General features: G+C 34.9%; 2 protein-coding genes across 4 annotated transcripts; one reads left to right on the top strand and one right to left on the bottom strand.

Annotated features, from left to right (window-relative positions):
* The first annotated feature begins 1,383 nt into the window (after positions 1-1,383).
* On the top strand, positions 1,384-10,782 carry LOC102623532 (lysine-specific demethylase JMJ21). The gene is made up of 16 exons (XM_006472512.3): positions 1,384-1,793; positions 2,227-2,337; positions 2,452-2,507; positions 2,675-2,814; positions 3,561-3,758; positions 3,838-4,037; positions 4,967-5,066; positions 5,146-5,721; positions 5,915-6,037; positions 6,837-6,917; positions 7,250-7,581; positions 7,709-7,963; positions 8,419-8,503; positions 8,632-8,857; positions 9,346-9,508; positions 10,474-10,782. Exons 1-16 carry the CDS (start codon positions 1,648-1,650, stop codon positions 10,610-10,612), a joined length of 2,931 nt encoding a protein of 976 aa, XP_006472575.2. The 5' UTR covers positions 1,384-1,647; the 3' UTR covers positions 10,613-10,782.
* Positions 10,783-13,172: 2,390 nt separating this feature from the next.
* On the bottom strand, positions 13,173-16,743 carry LOC102622831 (serine/threonine-protein kinase SAPK2). Of its 3 annotated transcripts, XM_006472510.4 has the most exons (10): positions 16,322-16,743; positions 16,144-16,218; positions 15,381-15,482; positions 15,119-15,172; positions 14,942-15,034; positions 14,760-14,852; positions 14,555-14,659; positions 14,355-14,453; positions 13,760-14,056; positions 13,173-13,316 (listed from the first exon to the last, which is right to left on the bottom strand). In XM_006472510.4, the coding sequence occupies exons 1-9, from the start codon at positions 16,439-16,441 to the stop codon at positions 13,781-13,783; spliced, it is 1,017 nt and encodes a 338-aa protein (XP_006472573.2). In that variant the 5' UTR covers positions 16,442-16,743; the 3' UTR covers positions 13,173-13,316; positions 13,760-13,780. The 3 variants fall into 3 exon arrangements, with proteins under 3 accessions (XP_006472573.2, XP_006472572.2, XP_006472574.2); XM_006472509.4 differs by lacking the exon at positions 13,173-13,316 and having other exon boundaries at positions 13,518-14,056; positions 16,322-16,742; XM_006472511.4 differs by lacking the exons at positions 13,173-13,316; positions 16,322-16,743 and having other exon boundaries at positions 13,518-14,056; positions 16,040-16,186.
* Between the last annotated feature and the right edge of the window lie 2,004 nt (positions 16,744-18,747).

Genomic DNA, 18,747 nt, shown 5'->3' with positions numbered 1-18,747 from the left:
TGTGTGAATGCAGTGTTTATCCTGAGTAGTTGCTTACTTTACAGAATATAAGGGGAACACCCCTTATAAATTTTGGATTAGCTCCAAGATATCCTCTAATCAATTTGGATTATTATTTATGGTAAACAAAAAATTGAAATAATTATTTATTAGAGACAATAACAATATTATAAATTACGTTTAAAATAAATCAAAGGCAACTAAAAAAAAAAATCACAAATTAAAAGCAATAAATATCAGTTAACATGAGCAAATTACCTCAATTGACAAGAGTCTCAGTTATAGCAAATAACTAATAAAAGTTTTATACTTTGGATTATTATTAAGAAGGATGGCCCTTTTCTTTTCCTGGGAATAAAAGGCATAATATCCTTTAATCAATTTGGATGACTATTTATGCTAAAAAATATTGAAATAATTATTTACATTATAAATTAGGTTTATAGAAGAGGGAGATTGTGGGCCGATCGATTATGAAGTGTTACGCTTAATTAATCATAAACCTTCATTTAGCAGATTCGGGAGGTCCTGGTATAAGTTTCGTATATCTTTCATTTTGGAGGAGTCCACGTACTGGCATTAGGTAGTAGCAGGTAGCAACTGCCAACTGAACTCTGATAGTCCAACTACTTAAAAAAAAAATGTAAACAGGCCTATAACTTAGTGGATATCATAACATTATTCAACCAAGGGATCCATCAAGTCTGTCAAAATAATAATAGCTTCTACTTGTTCGCGGACACTCTTCTAAAAATTAAGATTATAGAATATTTGTTCTATATTAATTGAAAAAAAAAAAGAAATTAAAGTACTTTTTTTTTTCTTTAAATATTATATGCAGTACAACCAGTTTCAATATAGTATAAATATTTTATTCAAGTCCAATATTTTCAAAATCCAAAACCTAAAATATACAATTAAAGCACAACGAAATTAAAAAAAATATGGGACATTGTTGCTGCTTTTTCAGATATAAACACACTGATTTGCTTTTACTGTAATGTGCTAAGAAAGAAAGAATGATAATTTTCTTGATTTTAAACTCCGTCGACATCGGTCTCTCTATGCCTTTTTGTTTTATCACATTTCATTGTCCACCAGGCTGAGCGAGCAGGAAACAATTCTGACTAAATACTGTGAATGTGAAACAATATATCAGGAAAAATTACCTTGTAAAATGATAATATCCATTTGTAATAATTAATATTACTTACATTAATTGAAATATAAATTTTATATTTCATTTTAGAATCATATCATTTTTATTGATTGCACAATGTGGAATATCGGAAAGAAGGTTGTTTTGTGCGGGCCGAAGAGAAGATAAAAAGAGTACATATACACTTTTAGTTTAGGGTCGGTGCAAGAAAAGAATATTTTCAAAAACAAAAATAAAAAGCAAAAAATCTTTAAAAAGTACCAAGAAACGGTCCAGCCGCGGCCCACGTGCAACAAACAAGGTTAAGAGAATCTCCACGCGCCCTCATCATCGTTAGAGTCTACGCGAATCTTGCTGAATGCCCGCCATCTTTGCAGGCTGCAAAACGCCGCGTTCTATCTACGCAAACGTTTAAAAAGAGCGCAAACTAAAAAACTACGGAGATAAAAGCGATTCGATTCGGTAGTGTCGCAAAGCAAAGCCAATCAATGCAGAATTCTGATCAAGCACTCCCGGTGAAAGATCGTCGACCTGATGCACTCGGCGATCTTAAAATCATTCCCGATGAAATCATCTGCTCTATTTTGGAACATCTCACTCCTCGCGACGTCGGTCGTCTCGCCTGCGTTAGCAGGTTTTATTTTATTTTGTTTATTTCTGTTTCTGTAATTACTTCTAACAGTTTATAAAAAACAAAAATAAAAAAATTATTTCTAACAGCCTAATCTTGATTACTTCTAATTGGTCATTGTCATTTTTTTTTCTTGATTTCACGTTGATTAATTTGTCTATTGTGGAAAAGTTAGAGCGAGTTAAAGTATGAATAATCGGTTAGCTTATGAAATCTTAATTTCATATTATTTAATCAACATTTGAATTCAGTGTAATGGATTTTCAATGGTCAGTCTTTGTTGAAATTTTTATGATTCTTCTTTTTAGTTAATGTTTTCACTACTACTTCATAGAATCAGTTTCAAAGGAGCTTTAATTGGTCTTTTCTTCATTGTTCTGAGATTTATTTTGTTCTTTTAAGTTGTGTTATTTTTTTTTCCCGGTTCTATGTGCAGTGTGATGTATATATTTTGTAATGAAGAGCCTCTGTGGATGAGTCTCTGTCTTAAGAAAGCAAGTGGTGTACTTCAGTACAAAGGCTCTTGGAAGAAAACAGCTTTGCATTTGTATGTCTCCTAAATTCAAGCTACAAATTTTGCATTGTTTTCAAACTTTTTTGTTTTTTTTAATAACAGTCTTATATACTACATAGTAATTTTTTACTGTGTTTTGAGATGCAGAGAGGATCCACCAATTGAATATGACGAATCATGCACGAGGCTGTTGCATTTTGATGGTAACAGTTCTGATGCCATAGCTTGATGAATGTTAATTTGATTATTAATTCTTGTAGAGGCTCTTCTCCATAGTGATATTTGTCAGATGTTCTTCATAGTTTATATTGATAAAATGATTTATGTGATCTTAGCTATCTTAAGTTATCAGACATTTACCATTTTGCAGGATTCTATTCACCATTCTTATACAGAAGATATTACAGGTGCCATACTGTATTGGATGGCTTCTCTTTTGATAGTCAACTTGTGAAAAGAAAGAAGATTGTAACTCGCGAGGAGTTTGATCGTGAGTGTGCTGAAGAACCGGTATGATGTTAATTATTGATTTTAGATTTCATGAATAACTTTATTTGAAATATGGGAAATGATTTTTCTACTCTGTTTGAAATGATCCAATGGGAATAGTTCTTTTATCTCTGTTTTGTTATCCTTTGTTGAATGTATTGTCATCTACAGCATTTGAAGTTGAAATGATACCTATTGAATGCTTGCTGCTCCTCCTCTCTCAATCCTCCATCTTCATCATAAACTCAATTGACAAAACATCACCCACGGATCTAATACCGTTAATAATGCCATAGCATAACTGCTGCTCTGCTTCAACCATACGATCTAGACCAACACCTATTCCTCCTTGCTATATTTATGCAGCCATGCTTGCCTCGCTACCAGATTGCCTCCACCACTGCCATTATAAACCACCTCCTGCAAACCTCCTAATACCATGCAATCATGATTGCCTCTATTTCTACGCTAATTGCTTGGTGCTCATACTACCACCATGTTTGATGTCATCATTTTGACAATTTATGCTTTGGGTGACACACAGATTTTTGGTCCTGAAAACATTATATATATACATTTCTCACGTTATAGTGAGTGAAAATGACAAGTGGCACTCTTTGGTTAATCTACGGATTAAAAAATGTGTCTGTATACCCACCATATTGAGCAAAGTTTTTGACTGGATGATTCATGATTTTAAGAAATTTGAATTACTAATTGTATCTTAATTATTTTGTTGATGGGTTTTGGCTTCAAACCATTAACAGATTTTGCTTAGTGGATTGGCGGATACTTGGCCTGCGAGGAATACATGGACTATTGACCAGCTATTGACCAGATATGGAGATACAGCATTTAGGATTTCTCAAAGGAGTGTTCGGAGCATTTCAATGAAATTTAAGGATTATGTTGCATACATGAATGTTCAGCACGATGAAGATCCTTTATATATTTTTGATTACAAGGTGTCCTTGTCGTTTTAGTGATATTCATGCATTCTTTTCTGGTGAATAGGAATTTTGATATCAACTTCTGCATATGCAGTTTGGGGAAAATGCACAGGGATTGTTGGAGGATTACAGAGTGCCTGATCTGTTTCAAGAAGACTTATTTAATGTTTTAGATGGAGATATGCGACCTTCTTATAGATGGGTCATTATTGGGCCACAGAGGTCTGGTGCTTCATGGCACGTTGATCCAGCTCTTACCAGCGCTTGGAATACTCTATTGTGTGGCCGTAAAAGGTAAATTATGGACTTGGAAATAGTTTGTTTCTGGGTTTTGGTTTTTCCCTACTGAATCTGTTGTTGTGATTTCTTACTTCTTACAGTCGATAGCATTGGCCATGAAATTGTTTAGAAACAAAAATGCATCCTATTGCATATTTAGAACATGTTCCTGGCCACAATACCATCGCTTGACACATCCTAGTTTTAGTTTTAATTTTTAACTGTTTCATAAATCAGTTACAGGGGGAAATAGATAAATATAAAGTATTTTGTCTTGTGGAATATCCTAGATTTTTCAATCTCCTTTTTGTTAACTTTCTCTTCATAACGATGTCTACACTATCATGCAATGAGTGAAATGCTTCCCCCATGGTGTGTGTGAAGATGTACGTTGGCATGGATGCTTTGTTGCAGATGTTTTGTACCTTTCTTTTCTGCCTTCTTTTCCTTCTCTACCAGCACTGGCTCATCCATGCTCAAAAACTAGATGGTCGGCTTAGTGCTGACTGCAGGCCATTTGTGTAGCCCTTGGGTTGTTAGAGTTGAGTGCTAATATTTAACCGTACTCCCAAAATAATGGTACCTATATAACCTAGAAGGCCTTAGGCTACTTGTCTTTCTTTTCTTTTGTTGCTCCTTTTCTGTATACTTTCCTATATACCTTTGATTGTTTGGATATGGTAGGTGTTGAGGTTGAACTTTAACCATGTCCCCACTAAATAAATAGCAATACCACCTGCTGGTAACAAGGAAAAAGAAGGTGGCAATTACTCAATTGCTGTTTTAACTTTATTTTTTATGCAACTGCAACTTTAGAAGTGCCTTTACTCTTGTCAAATGGATGTGTTGACAATAGTTACTGATCTTTTTCCCTTCATATTTACTCTCATATGATTGAAAGAGCTTGGTATCTAAGAGGCATTGTCTCCTTTGTCTTTGAATAGGTGGGCATTGTATCCTCCTGGACGAGTACCTCTAGGTGTTACAGTACATGTAAATGAAGATGATGGTGATGTCAATATTGAGACTCCATCGTCCTTGGAGGTATTTAAGACATATTTCATCTCTCTTCTAATAGCATTCACACAATTTACCTTTATTGAGTCACTTTTTATGTGTAAAGTGGTGGCTAGACTTCTACCCTCTTCTTGCTGACGATGACAAGCCAATTGAATGTACCCAACTACCTGGGGAGACAATTGTTGTTCCAAGTGGATGGTGGCACTGCGTCCTGAATTTGGAAACAACTATTGCTGTTACTCAGAATTTTGTCAATTCCAAAAACTTTGAATTTGTTTGTTTGGATTTTGCTCCTGGTTATCGTCATAAAGGAGTTTGCCGTGCTGGATTGCTTGCCCTTGAGGAAGAAAGTCTTGAGGGTGGTGGAAAGAATACATCTGCTGGTGATCATGATATGAGTTACCCTGACCTGACAAGGAAAGAGAAGAGAGTCAGAGTTAACAGATGTGGGGAGATTCAAAACCATGAAGAAGATACTAATGGTGCCTCTAAAAATTATAATTCCTCAAAACAAGATTTTTCATATGATATAAATTTCTTGGCAAAGTTTTTGGATGAAGATAGAGACCACTATAATTTTCCATGGAGCTCTGGTAACTGCACTGGAAAGCGAGAAATGAGAGAATGGCTGTACAAGCTTTGGGTTGGCAAACCAGAAATGAGAGAGCTAATATGGAAGGTATTACCTTTTCTTTCTTTTTGTCAACTTGGGCAGTTTGATGCATAGAATGAGGAAACTTTTTTTTTCTTTTTCTTCTTTTGGGGTTGATAAGCCATAGAAATTTATTAAGCAGAATGTATGTATATTTTTCTTTCTTAACCTCTCGTGCTCAATTTTTTTCCCCTCTAACTTATGTCCTTTATTGCCTTAGGGAGCATGTCTTGCTCTAAATGCAGGTAAGTGGTTGGAACTTCTTGAAGAAATATGTAACTTCCACAAATTGCCTACCCTAACTGCTGAAGAGAAGCTTCCAGTTGGCAATGGTAGCAATCCTGTGAGTTTGTCATTTTTTATGATAATTTACTTTTTCCCAAATTGTATCTTTCAGTCAACCTGCCTTTTTACATTACTGTTTCAAATATTGAAATGCATTATTTTTTAACATTCATTTCTTGAAAGGCAAAGTTGGATCATTATTCATGCTTATAGATTTTGTGTTTTCAACCGATGTATGCACGTGGATGGGATGGTTTGCAAAGGATATTTGCATTGTTGTGGAAGATGGAATTTTTTTTTTTTTTTGGGTGGGGCACTTATTCATTGTTGGGATATGTGCTAAAAGGAATTTCTTCCTGACTGATTCTACATAGCTGCCACTGAAATGCCATAGAGGATAAAGATGGTGTTAGATAATTGGAATGATTGTCTTTTAAACATCGGACCTGCATAGTTCACTGATCCCTCATCTTTTTCCTCTTATTTTGCATTTTTCCCGGTGCTTCTCTTGTGTGCTTCCTCTATCTGAGTGTGAATATGGGTGTAGGATTAGGCAACCTGTTTCCTAGAGGTGCTGTCAGTTAAACTTATATGATAGGGAATGTTAAGTTTCAGTTCAGGCTAGGAGATCCTAAGGTTTTTGGTCCTGAGCAGAATTGGCAGAACTGCAGCATTGAGTTTTAATCTGTCAAGTTATGGGGCTAGATTAAATTAACTGTTAAAGCCAAAAGAATCTGATTTATATCAGTTGGCTGTCGTGTCAAAAATGTATAAATTTGTTACTGAAACAACAGATTATTTTATAATTTTGAGTTTTGTTGTATCTCTTGTAATTGTTCTGATATTGCTCTTAACAGGTTTATCTCATGGCCGACTGTGTAGTAAAAATTTTTGTTGAAGGTGGGTTTGAATCTTCAATTTATGGTTTGGGAACTGAGGTATGCCTTTGTTTTTCTTCTCTTACAAATCTTTCACAACTTGCACTGAATAACCTCTAATTCTAATAGGTTAAGCTAATAAAATGCCCAACAACATTCTTTAAATCCGAACATGTCAATTCAAGTCCATGACTGTATACAATTAACAAGCCTGTCACATGAATCTAAGCATTCAGAGGACAGTGACTGATTGTAATTAAATCAATAGAATGATGGGTTTTTAACATTCATAGGAACTATCGGTCGTATTGGAGTTTGTCACATGTTAAGCAGCCATTAAACGCAAAGCCTTAAGCTTGTGAAATTTGTAACTTTATTTTGCTTTTTTGCAGCTCGAGTTTTATAGTTTATTGGCTAAAGTCAACTCCCCTCTGAAAAATTACATTCCTGATGTTCTGGCAAGTGGTATTCTTTATGTTGAAAATGGGTCATATACAATTGTGCCTTGGGATGGTAAAGGAGTGCTTGATGTGATTGGTAAGTGCAATCTGACTCTGCTGAATTGCAAACAAGAAGAGTTCCCTTTTGGAATATGGAGCAAAAAGCAGTTTGAATATAGAAGTGCTTGGATGTCAGTATCTAAATTAAGCACTTCAGATGGATGCAATAGGATATGGCCATATATTATAACAAAACGATGCAAAGGGAAGATGTTTGCTCAGTTGTAAGTTGTCTGAACATAAGCTTTCTTGTTTAATTCAGATGCAGCTCAGCTTAGAATTACAGATGTGCTGGTAGTAGCCAGCATTGGCGAAGCTTTCAGTATCAAATCCATTTTCATTTTTTTGCAGAAGAGATGCACTCTCGGGGGAGGATGTGCTAAACTTGGCTTCCTTTTTAGGCGAGCAGTTGCGCAACCTTCATCTCTTGCCTTGTCCACCTTTCAATGAGTCATCCTTGTCAGATAAACTGAAAACCGAACCACCCTTTAACAATGGTTTTGTGGAAGATGTTGTGGATACATCGAGTGTTCCAGCAGAATGGGAAATCTTCATCAGAACTCTAGCCAGGAAGAAGAAGAATCTTGTTAACCGCTTGACTGCTTGGTATGTCTATCTTTTTCAGTATTTTGTGCCTCTTTATCAGTACTGAGACAGCTATTGCGTTTGGTGATATAAACATTTCCAGACCACTAGGGTTATTATACTTTGAAATCTAGGAATTGTCTCTTAATTACTGTCGGCTTCTGGTGAACAGATTGTTCATATGAATCTGATGAATCTGGTCTTATTAAATTGAGTCAGTACAGTATGTTATATATACACCTCTGTTGCACCTTATCAATCTAAAGAAAGAGAATCTTGCTTTTGATTCCTTTTTCTGTCCTCCCTGGATGCTATTAATCCATATCATACTCTTTATCAGCAGGTTTTATATATCTCAGATGCTTTAAATCTGGTTTTGTGTTCTCACACATTTATTGCATTATGAATTTAATTTTGTGTCACAATTGCACAATTGTATCAATGTGACACTTCTGAGATGCTGTTGTAATTTTTAGGGGACATCCAATTCCTAAAGCATTGATTGACAAAGTTGATGAATACATCCCAGATGATTTTGTGAAGTTGCTTGACATCTACCAGGTTTCTTCCAGACTTCATTGCCATTTCATTTTTATTTTTTGGTAAAGATATTCATGGTAGAACCTCTGTTAACTAGTACATTTTTTATTTTTTTATCATGTTAGGATCTCATTTCTATTTGATTTCAGGATGAGAATGGCCTGAATAAAGTTTGCAAACCTTGCTCCTGGATACACTCGGATATCATGGATGACAATGTTTATATGGAACCATGTTGTGCTAGCTCACGCTCAAATGGAAATGCTGCAGATACTGGCCCAATGGTCAATGGTTCCACAAATGGCTATGATGAATTTGGAGAAGCAAAGTCTTGGCATTGTAGCCACATAATTGATTTTAGTAATCTTTCTATCGGTAAGTGCTTTTTGCTTAACTCAATTTGTGTTTCATATTCTGCTTATTCAGTACAAAATTCAGTTCATCAAGGATTAAAGCAGAAAGACCAAAAAGATTCGGGGAATTAAGGAAGACTACTAAACATCAGACAAGCATAAGATAAAACCATAACTAGCAGATTCAGTGAAGCTAAAAATTACAGAAGACCAAAAGACAAGAAGCCGTTTTCTATCTATCTACATCTATCTGAATCCATCATTCCATCCGGTTACTGCCATACTGAATGTTATGTAGCATCGTGCTCATTCTTAACTCTTAAAATCTTGTACAGGATAACTAATTGTTTAGCTGATGAATATTCTTATATCTGAAACATGGTCAATCTCATGTATACTCACTATGAAAGTAATCATTTATTGTCAGCCAAAAAGTTAATGAGGTCTCAAATACTATTAAAACTACATTATGATATTGCAGCATCTAATTCAATTTTATCTTTTCTGTAGGTGATCCCATTTATGATGTGATCCCTATACATTTAGATATCTTTAGAGGTGACTCTTCTCTCTTTAAGCAATTTTTAGAAAGTTACAAACTTCCTTTAGTGAGAAGAATGCAACAGCATGGATCAGGAGGCGGCAAGTTTTCACGACTTTCATACCATGCAATGTAAGTATTGGCCTAATTTAGTTACTTTCTTTTGTATCCTCATGTCTACATCTCTTCAGCAGCATTGCTTGATTTTCAGTTGTGTTGATTTATCTTGTATGTGATATTGTGCTGACAACATTATCAGTAATTACTATTCAAGCAACATTTTACATTATTTAAGAAAACCAGCATGGATATTGGTGCATATTTATTAGGAGATCATGAGTAAAATCGATATACAATCTGAAGTATTACCACAAACTTGATTTTTTTGCCTCTGAAATTGTTACCAGGATGTTAGGTATTGCATTCTTCAGGTAAGGAAAAATGAAAAAAATCTAGCGTATGTTGTTTTAGATGATGTACCTGTAGCATGGGTCTATGAGCAAATCCAGGCCTAGAAATACTTGGGATGGTGCTCCTGAATGGTGCTTGAGGGAGAGGTCAGCTTGCACCATGGTAGACAATCATTAGACCTATGACTGTTACAGTGTCGTATGGTGAAAAAGCAAACACATTCATTTATTAAAATAGTATTGTGGATCCATGTGCCATTTGGCCTGTGTGTGACGAGAAATTCTTGACTTGCGCATTCAAGTTTAACTCACATCTTGGATGAAAACCAAGTTGAGAGAGTTAGCAGTTTTGGATGAGGATGATTTTGGTCCACATCAAAAGTCTAGTTTTGGTTGTGAATGGTCATTCGATCACTGGTGTCGTAAATGTAGTGGTAAGTGCTATATGGTTTGTGAAATTTTTTGCTTGTAACAAGAAATCCAAGTCCTGGATAATTTTCTCCCCTTCTGTGTATTTCAAGGCTAGTAAAGGATCATTCGTTCATAGGTTTGAAAAAGTATATTATAGAAATGGACCCATTATTAGTTAGCTTGTAATATATCTATGAATGCTCTCATTTATATCAGGATTGAATTGCGTTTTCATCTTTTTGGTACAAGTAATTCTGGATGGTTTCATGTCTGCAGGTGCTACTGCATTTTGCATGACGATAATGTATTGGGAACTATTTTCAGTACATGGAAAGAACTCAGGACGGCTAAGTCGTGGGAAGAAGTTGAGATGACAGTATGGGGAGAACTCAATAACTACAAGGGCTACGTTTGATCATTTTTGCATTTGTCATTCATTTATTTGAAGCCTTGATTTGTGCCTATTCAAGTTCCATGTTTAACTTACGGAAATCCCTCATCTTTTTCGTCACTAATTTTCTCTTGTAATAAGCTTTGGGGTATGTATGGGATTGCTTTGATTCTCAATTAATCGCTTTTAAATTAGATTTCATAATAATAAACTTTTTAAAGTAATTCATAAAATGTTTGGTAAACTTATTATGAAAGAATTACTTTTTAGTAAGTTTGGAATACATGTTTGGTAAATTGATCCTAAGTGTGTGGTGTCCTTATACAATGACTAAAATGTCAACATTTTGTTAAAAAAAAAAAGACTTTTAACTTCAAATAATTGTTAAATAATTACAAAAAAATATAACAATTAATATTTTTATTAACAAGAACTTTTTTAATAAATATTTTTTTTATTAAATAGTATAAATATTTAATAATTTAAAAAGCAAATTTTCGTTGCCGGTGACCGTAATTGTTGACATATGATCGCAAAAAAGGCATCACTGGATCGAGAATCTTGTGATCTACTAAATGGTGAATTTTTTCAGCAATGGCGGCTTATTGGAAGAGCACGGCTGTCCAAGCATGCTTGGGAACCTGATTATAGGTCAAAATTTGCCGATCAATCAGAAGTGACAGTGGTTCACCTTCATTTGCCTTCATATGATGGCGGCATTGTGGTGGCTGCTTTATATTAGGGATGCGTACATCACCTCCAATTCCATTCTGCCGACGATCCCATCTTCGTTGTATAGGACATATTTGAATCAAAACATATGGGTAATGTCAAGTAAAGAGTAACTTGCCGGAAGCCGACGACGTCAAAATATCATCAAAATAATTTTCCTTAAACGCATCAAAATATCATCGAAGTATCTATATACATCTAATATTCAGACACGACAGCCACACAAAATAATAAAATGGAAAACTGGACAGTTAGCGACGAGATTAATTAGCTTTTATATAAAAGGCAGTATCTATCTCTTATCTGTTTGTAATTGTGCTTTTGGGAATGGTTGAAATAGAATCTCATATATAACCTTACATTTCAATTGTTCCAATGTACGTACATGCAGATGAAAATTAACTACATGCTCAATTTTTCTTAATTATCTTAGGTGATACATGTTTCGATAAATTTTAAGAACGTAATATATACTTTAAAAATATTTGAGTGGGTGACATTTCTTTAATTTTTACCGTTAACTTTAAAAGGAATAGTAAAATAGTTACAAAATGATGATTCTCCTCCTACATTAATTACAAAATGATGTTCTTACCCCTACAATTATTTATAAAATGATATTTATACGTTTACAATTTGTTACAAATGATGTTTCTACCCCTATTCACTTATTTTAATTTTTAAATAAAAAATATATAAAAAAATGAAATTGACAAGGCTTTTTTTTTTGTTAAATCAAATAATTTCTTGATGAATCAAACTAATTTGTGAACATAAAAAAGTAGATCTCTTATGAATTGTAAAGTATTATATAGATCCAATATTTTTATCCCTTTGGATTTATGGAAAAAAAAATCTATTTTTCCTAATTTTACCCTTGGCCAGTTAAAGTTAAAAGCAAAATTTAATAGAATGTCACCCGTTCGAATATTTTTAAACATGTGTCATATTTTTAAAATATGTCAAAATATGTGTCATATTTTTAAAATATGTCAAAATATGTGTCACCCAAGACTAATTAACCATTTTTCTTGTTCAAATCGTCCGTGTACTTTTATATTAAAGGAAAACGTTCTTCCCCCCCCCCCCCCCCCCCCCCCACCCCCTTCCTAATTAAGTAAAATTTATCCCAAAAATAAAAAAGGAATTAATATATTTTTCCCAAATATATAATTATGATATTAATCCATTTTTAAAAGGTAAAATATTTTGTTTCTTGCAACAAAATTGTGTTGAAATTTGTTCCTATGAAGGGGAAAAGTACTGTAAGACCTCGATGTTCAAGCTTTGCGTAAACATTGTTTCTCTGGTCTTTGTTATGTCTTCCTTTCCTTGAGTGGTTGGTTACACTTACACATGAACTCTATAAATCATTTGAAAAGAAAATAAGAATTTGAAAGTAACATTATCTAACGCTTAAATTGAGCTACTGTAATAAATCTGTTGGAGCCATTGTCTTGGCGTTCGAATCATCAAGCATGCCACTGAATGTACCCACATGAAGGCAAGCTCAGCTTCTCATTTCCGTGTTTGAATTTTTATACTCTATTTTGCCACAGTACCAATTATCGATCAACAAGGACTTTCAGGTAGGTGATGTAATGTCTGATTGATTCAAATTCCTGTAGCATTTCATGAACTGCACTATGGACTAATTAATTTAATTCTTCAAATTTGCATAAAATTGAAGGCGTACACTTTTCACAGCATGGGTCCACTATTGAGACATTCAAAACATGGCTACTTTATCATTATTGGCTGTGACTATGAAACAATATATTGTATAAATTCTTATATACAAATTCAACAGTAACAGGGCACCCTGCCTCTTATACAAGATAACCCACAGGCCCCTCCACCCCCACAACCCCCCCCGCCCAAAAAAAAAGAAAGAAAATCGGAGGTAAAAAAAGATAAAAGAAAAACCTCTCATACTCTATAGCCCGTTGGATGCAGAAGAACGAAAGTGAGGATAAAAAGCACTCGCTTCTTCAAGCTGTTGATAGCATTTTTGAAGATCGTTATAATAAACAATAATTAGTTTAGCAGGTTTTCGACTTCTTGGTACAATATAAATTATGATGTTAAGATAAGCAAAAAGAAATACTTTCAACCTTCTTTATTCAACAAATGAAAAAGGAAACTGGCCCTAGAAGTATCCATGGAGTCTGAATGAATAATCCTACACGTCAACACATTTAGAAGGTGCTACAATCATATTATATATATATCAGGTCGCTTTATGATATGCTTTTCCCAACAGCATATAATTGTAGTTAAAAAAAAAGAAGATATTATATTAATACCTATACAACACAGGTGATACAGAAAGATCATATATAAATGTGCCAAATGTTAAAACAAAGGATTTGTAATAGAGTAATCACTTAATCATATTCACTAACGAAATTCTGATTCTTGCGATGGTGAAAACAATACCTCTTTATTTATATGCTTTGATCACAATGGGCACACAAAATCGCCACTTGTCTCGGTATCTTCAAGATCAGCATCAGCATCTAAGTCATCAAGTTCCATGCTGCTACCAAGTAAATGTCCCCCGACTCTGGGAGCCTCAAGGGGTTTTGTGGCTTCATGTATTAGGGACAGCACTTCTTCAAGGCTTTGGGATGGGTTATTTACATCATGGCTTTGCCAGCTCCCTCCTTCTGTAAGCTCTATGGGCAAGTTTCTTAAGAACCATGGATGGTTTTTGATTTCTGGAATAGTAATTCTCTGCAAAGAAATAACCAGACTGAAGTTAACAATGCATGTTATCTCAATTGTATGAATGCATCTATATCTCAAATCATAGATACCTACAACAAAAGTGCTAAAATTTGTAGCATGACTAGCAAGTAAACTTTACATAATAAACAACATTAAACTGTGTGTTTGGACTTGCAGATGAAATTATAGTGGTTACGGGACTAGTAAGACATTGCTTTATCCTTCCCCATGCCTGCTGAACTAGCTTATATGTTTAAGTTGGAATCCGCTGGCTACATTTTCAGTTTCACAGACGCTAAATTACCTTTTCGGAATTTGCCACAAAAATCCTAGAAAGTAGATGTTTACACTCCAGGGAAACTCTAACATAATCTGGAAATGAGTAGTGGACACTGAGTATTCGCTGCAATAAGCAATAAATTATTAACAGAAACCTTCAAAAAATAAGAATGAAATGAGAGTGCAACTCAGGAACACCAGTGAACAGTCCATGTAAATACTCACACCGATTGTCTTTCTAAAGTTTTTTGGATCTTCAGGATCTTCAAAAGGATATGCCCCAACTAGCATCACATATAAGGTGACCCCACAAGACCAAACATCTGCAATCTGTTGTTCTTGAGGATTAGAAATAGAGACATCTTTCCATTTGTTAATTAAATCAAATGATCAAGCACCAATAAAATGCGAAAGATAGATGGGATTTTACCTTCCCATCATATTCTTTTTTAGTTAGAACTTCGGGTGCAATGTATGCTGGGGTTCCTACTGTAGATTTTGGTTGAGAATGCAACACAGAAGACTACAAAATAAGACAAGAATAATTAGTGAGTAAACATTATTAATTTTGACTGCTTGACGTGATTCTTTAGCATCAGCAAATATAATTACCTTCGAGTACCCAAAGTCACATATCTTAACACGTGGAGCAGTGCTGCCATCCAAGAGTGTATTCTCAAGCTTGAGATCTCTGTGACAAATTTGCTGCAAAACATAGAACTCTTTAAGTCAGACACTGCAATTTATTGAAAGAAGGACATCTTAATGAAGAAGGATTAAACTTAGTACCATAGAATGGCAATAACTGACTCCTGATATCAGTTGCTGGAAGAAAAACCTTGCCTGATGCAAAAACGAATAAGAGTATAAGAAAATCGTATGAATCAAATTTTAGTTATTAACAAACTCTTAGAAAATATACAATCATAAGCACTCTTTTCAAATGCCACACAGAAAGAATTTAGGATGAAAATTGCTCCGTGAAACAGCCAGGAAACAAAATATTATGTGAAGCAAATATGTCAAATGAATCGTTCTCCTTATGCTTTACCTCATCCTCACTGAATCTGCCAGTATTGCATATCCTCTCAAACAGTTCTCCTCCAGCAGCATATTCCATGACTATGGCTAGATGAGTAGGGGTCAGCAGAACCTACAAAGAGTAGCCTCAAAAATCATATGTAGAATCCTCTTTCCCAAAATGCAATGTACATATTCATTATTACTATTTTGCTATTGAACTAAAACAGATTTTGATAATCACACTAAGTTTGCAATGATTCATACTAATTTGAGCATAGAGGTCTATAAAGTGAAGGGGGTTGTTCAACCTATTGAATTGGTTCTCATCTTGGCTTTCCGATGCTAAAGACAAAAAGTTATGCAGGTATATCCAGTTAAGCATGAAGGTAGATTATCCAATAACAAAGCCCTGAAACTTCAACCCCGTATAATCTAAAAATGAAGGGGAAACATCAAGATAACTAACTTCAAACTGCCATATGCTATTTGGTGTATATATTTAGTAGCATTTTTGGCAAGCTATGTAGCTTCATTTCCATAAAGGTAACTCAAAACAGGCTTGTAGTTTGAAGTTAATTATCAAGAAATAAACGCGCAACAGAATTTGGAAGAGAAAATTTCTATTTTATGGTTAAACAAATATAGCGGGAAACAAGGTCGGGGCAGCTGAACACCCAGAGAGGTTACCTTTGCACATGCAAACAGAACACTGGCTGCTATTGCATGCAGCATCTAAGCACTCAACAGAAGAAAATTAGCATTTTCAGAAATCTAGACATTTAAAACCATACCTCTTTGAATCTGACAATATTAGGATGCTTCAATGATCTGTGGTTCATGATTTCCCTCTGCACATGTTCGTCAATCTGCAAGACCAACAAAACACCTCAATCAACCAAAAACAGAGAGCCAAGAGGAAAAGATGGTAAACCCAGATAGGAAAATTAGTCCAATTCAATATTCCCAAACCTTTTGGCCTCTCTCAATGAACTTAACAGCAAGAAGCTCCCTTGTCCATTTGTCTCTGACAAGCTTGGCTACCCCAAAGTTCCCAGACCCTATGTCCTTCACAATCTCATATCTCTCCATGATTTCCTCTTCTTTGCAAGGCTTGAACTTGAAGGACCAAAAAAAGAAAAAGGCTTCTGAAACTCAAGCCGGTAACAGAGGTCGCGGCTTGCAAGTTACCGTCATCATTAAGTTAAAAAGTCTTGGAAGCAGAAGAAAGTAAAAGATTTAAGATTATTTTGACTGCAGTTACGACATTAGGGAAAGATTTGGCACGTGTAAAGATTGGGGGAGAGAGTCTTACCTAAAGCCTACTTTAAATAGTAAAGAAAACGTTAGTGAAATGACCATCGGTGTGGTAGGTACACAAAAATTCTTCTTCTGCCCGAGACCAACGCAACTAACATTTCTAAATAAATTTATTTATATAGATTACTGATTACAGAAACCGTTTAGTGGGGCTAGTGGGCAGCGGCCAAACGCCAAATTTGAGCGGTAAGATTCGCCATAAAAATAAATAAATAAATAAGATAGATAGCTGCTACTTCATTGACCTGCCACCTGTGAGCAGCACCCTTTATTTTGTTGATTTTTGATTAGGAGTATAAATGTATGATGGACCGACTTTTAAATTGTGAGACAGTTTTTGTTAAGATTATGTAATGAAACAAATTATTAGTCAAAAAGTAGGTTAAGTTTTGGGACATGTCGGAATGTCTTATGATATTTGGGCTATTTCAAAGTTCAAAGTTCAAACCCATAATTACCAACCATTCAAAAAAACAATCATCATCCACAATTACCGTTGCAGCTGTGCTAACCAAAATATGGGCATTTATTTGACATAACAAAACAACCTTGTGGTGTTTTTGATAATTTTTTTTTTGGGGAGAGTTTTATTATTATCATTAGAGCTGTTGATGTTATTCCAAGACTAAATTTTATTGTAGAAAAGAAATATGTAAGTGGGTTAAGGTCAAAGGAAGCAACGCACTAGCAGTCACTCGTTAAGCGTTACCAAAATGTTCGGAATTAATATGCACAGTTGGCTCGGCACCGCAGTGTCCAACCAATGACGCAAAAACAGCCATTTCTCATATAGTTAGTGGCCCGCTCCAAAAGCTCATCTCGATCAGTTTAATATCCAGTGAATGTGGTAATATAATATAAAATTAAGGTTATAAAGTCATCGTAGTTGCATTAGATTATTTCTCCATGCTGGCTGTTTTATATTTCCACAGACAAGTACACTTTGGGCTGGATATTAGCACTGAAAAACTAAACCAAAAAATAAACACAGAAAGAGACTGAAGAGCAATGTTATAAATATATATCAGCCTTTTTTTTTTTTTGGGTTTAATACAAGTAACATTGTACTAATTCACAGCTGTATCTAACTATGATTTAATTAATGGCTACAAATTGATCTTTGGTTTGGAGCAACTGTTCTTGCATGGACAATGTTCATTGTTCTTACCCCCCAAATCCCTCATTCTTTCAACCTATGATTTCCGGCTGTAATCTTCAATTCTACGTCACCATTCATTTTCCTGATTCACTGCTCTTTCATCAAAGCTGAGTTTTCCCCTCCAAAACTAGTCATTCGGACATTTCATCAAATACCCTTGGAAATATATCAAACACTAGAGTTAACAACTTCAATAATCGTAATTCGGAGTTTGGCTTTTAGCTTAGACTACAACAACACTCAAAAGCCAAAGGGTCTGTGAAATGGAAGCTACGTGTTGAAGAAAATTTTACAAATCGTTGGACAATTCGGGCAACTAATCATGTTGTGTTCCGTGGCACCGACGTATTCATGCATTCCACGCCCCCCAAAACCAAAAATAAAATAAGAAAGCGGACATTTTTTTTCTCGAAATGCTCCACAATTTGTCGAACTGGCCCCTTGGCCGTTGTATATTCTATAAAATTCAACATTTTCTGCTTCGTCTTTCATATAACCCACCCAGTCAGCATTTCGACAAACAAACGGCTCATCTTAATCAAGTCATAATCTAAATTTCTAGACTGTACATGTACATGTGCATGGCTCACGGCATTTAACATAGTTGTTCTGTGTTTCCAGTCACTTCGATTTAACCAAGTGGATAAACTTCAAACCAAAGCTGGTGAAAACAACTTAATAGCTTATCCGTGTGCCATAATAGTGGTGACGTCAGAGGTAGATTTACGAAATTATCCATTGTCTTGGTATAAAAAAAAAAAAAAAAAAAAAAAAAAAGACGTGACCATTCTCCCTCGGAGCCAGCCCGCTTTCAAGTGGGCAGCCCAAACGAACAGACCCACCTGCCTTTCAAAATTTAAATTTAAAGAAAGAACAGAAAATGAATTATATTAATGAAAGCAAAAAGGGGTAAAAGCCA

The sequence above is a fragment of the Citrus sinensis genome, chromosome 5, assembly GCF_022201045.2.
Source record: "Citrus sinensis cultivar Valencia sweet orange chromosome 5, DVS_A1.0, whole genome shotgun sequence".
NCBI lineage: Eukaryota > Viridiplantae > Streptophyta > Magnoliopsida > Sapindales > Rutaceae > Citrus > Citrus sinensis.
This window is presented reverse-complemented; position numbering and strand designations above follow the sequence as displayed.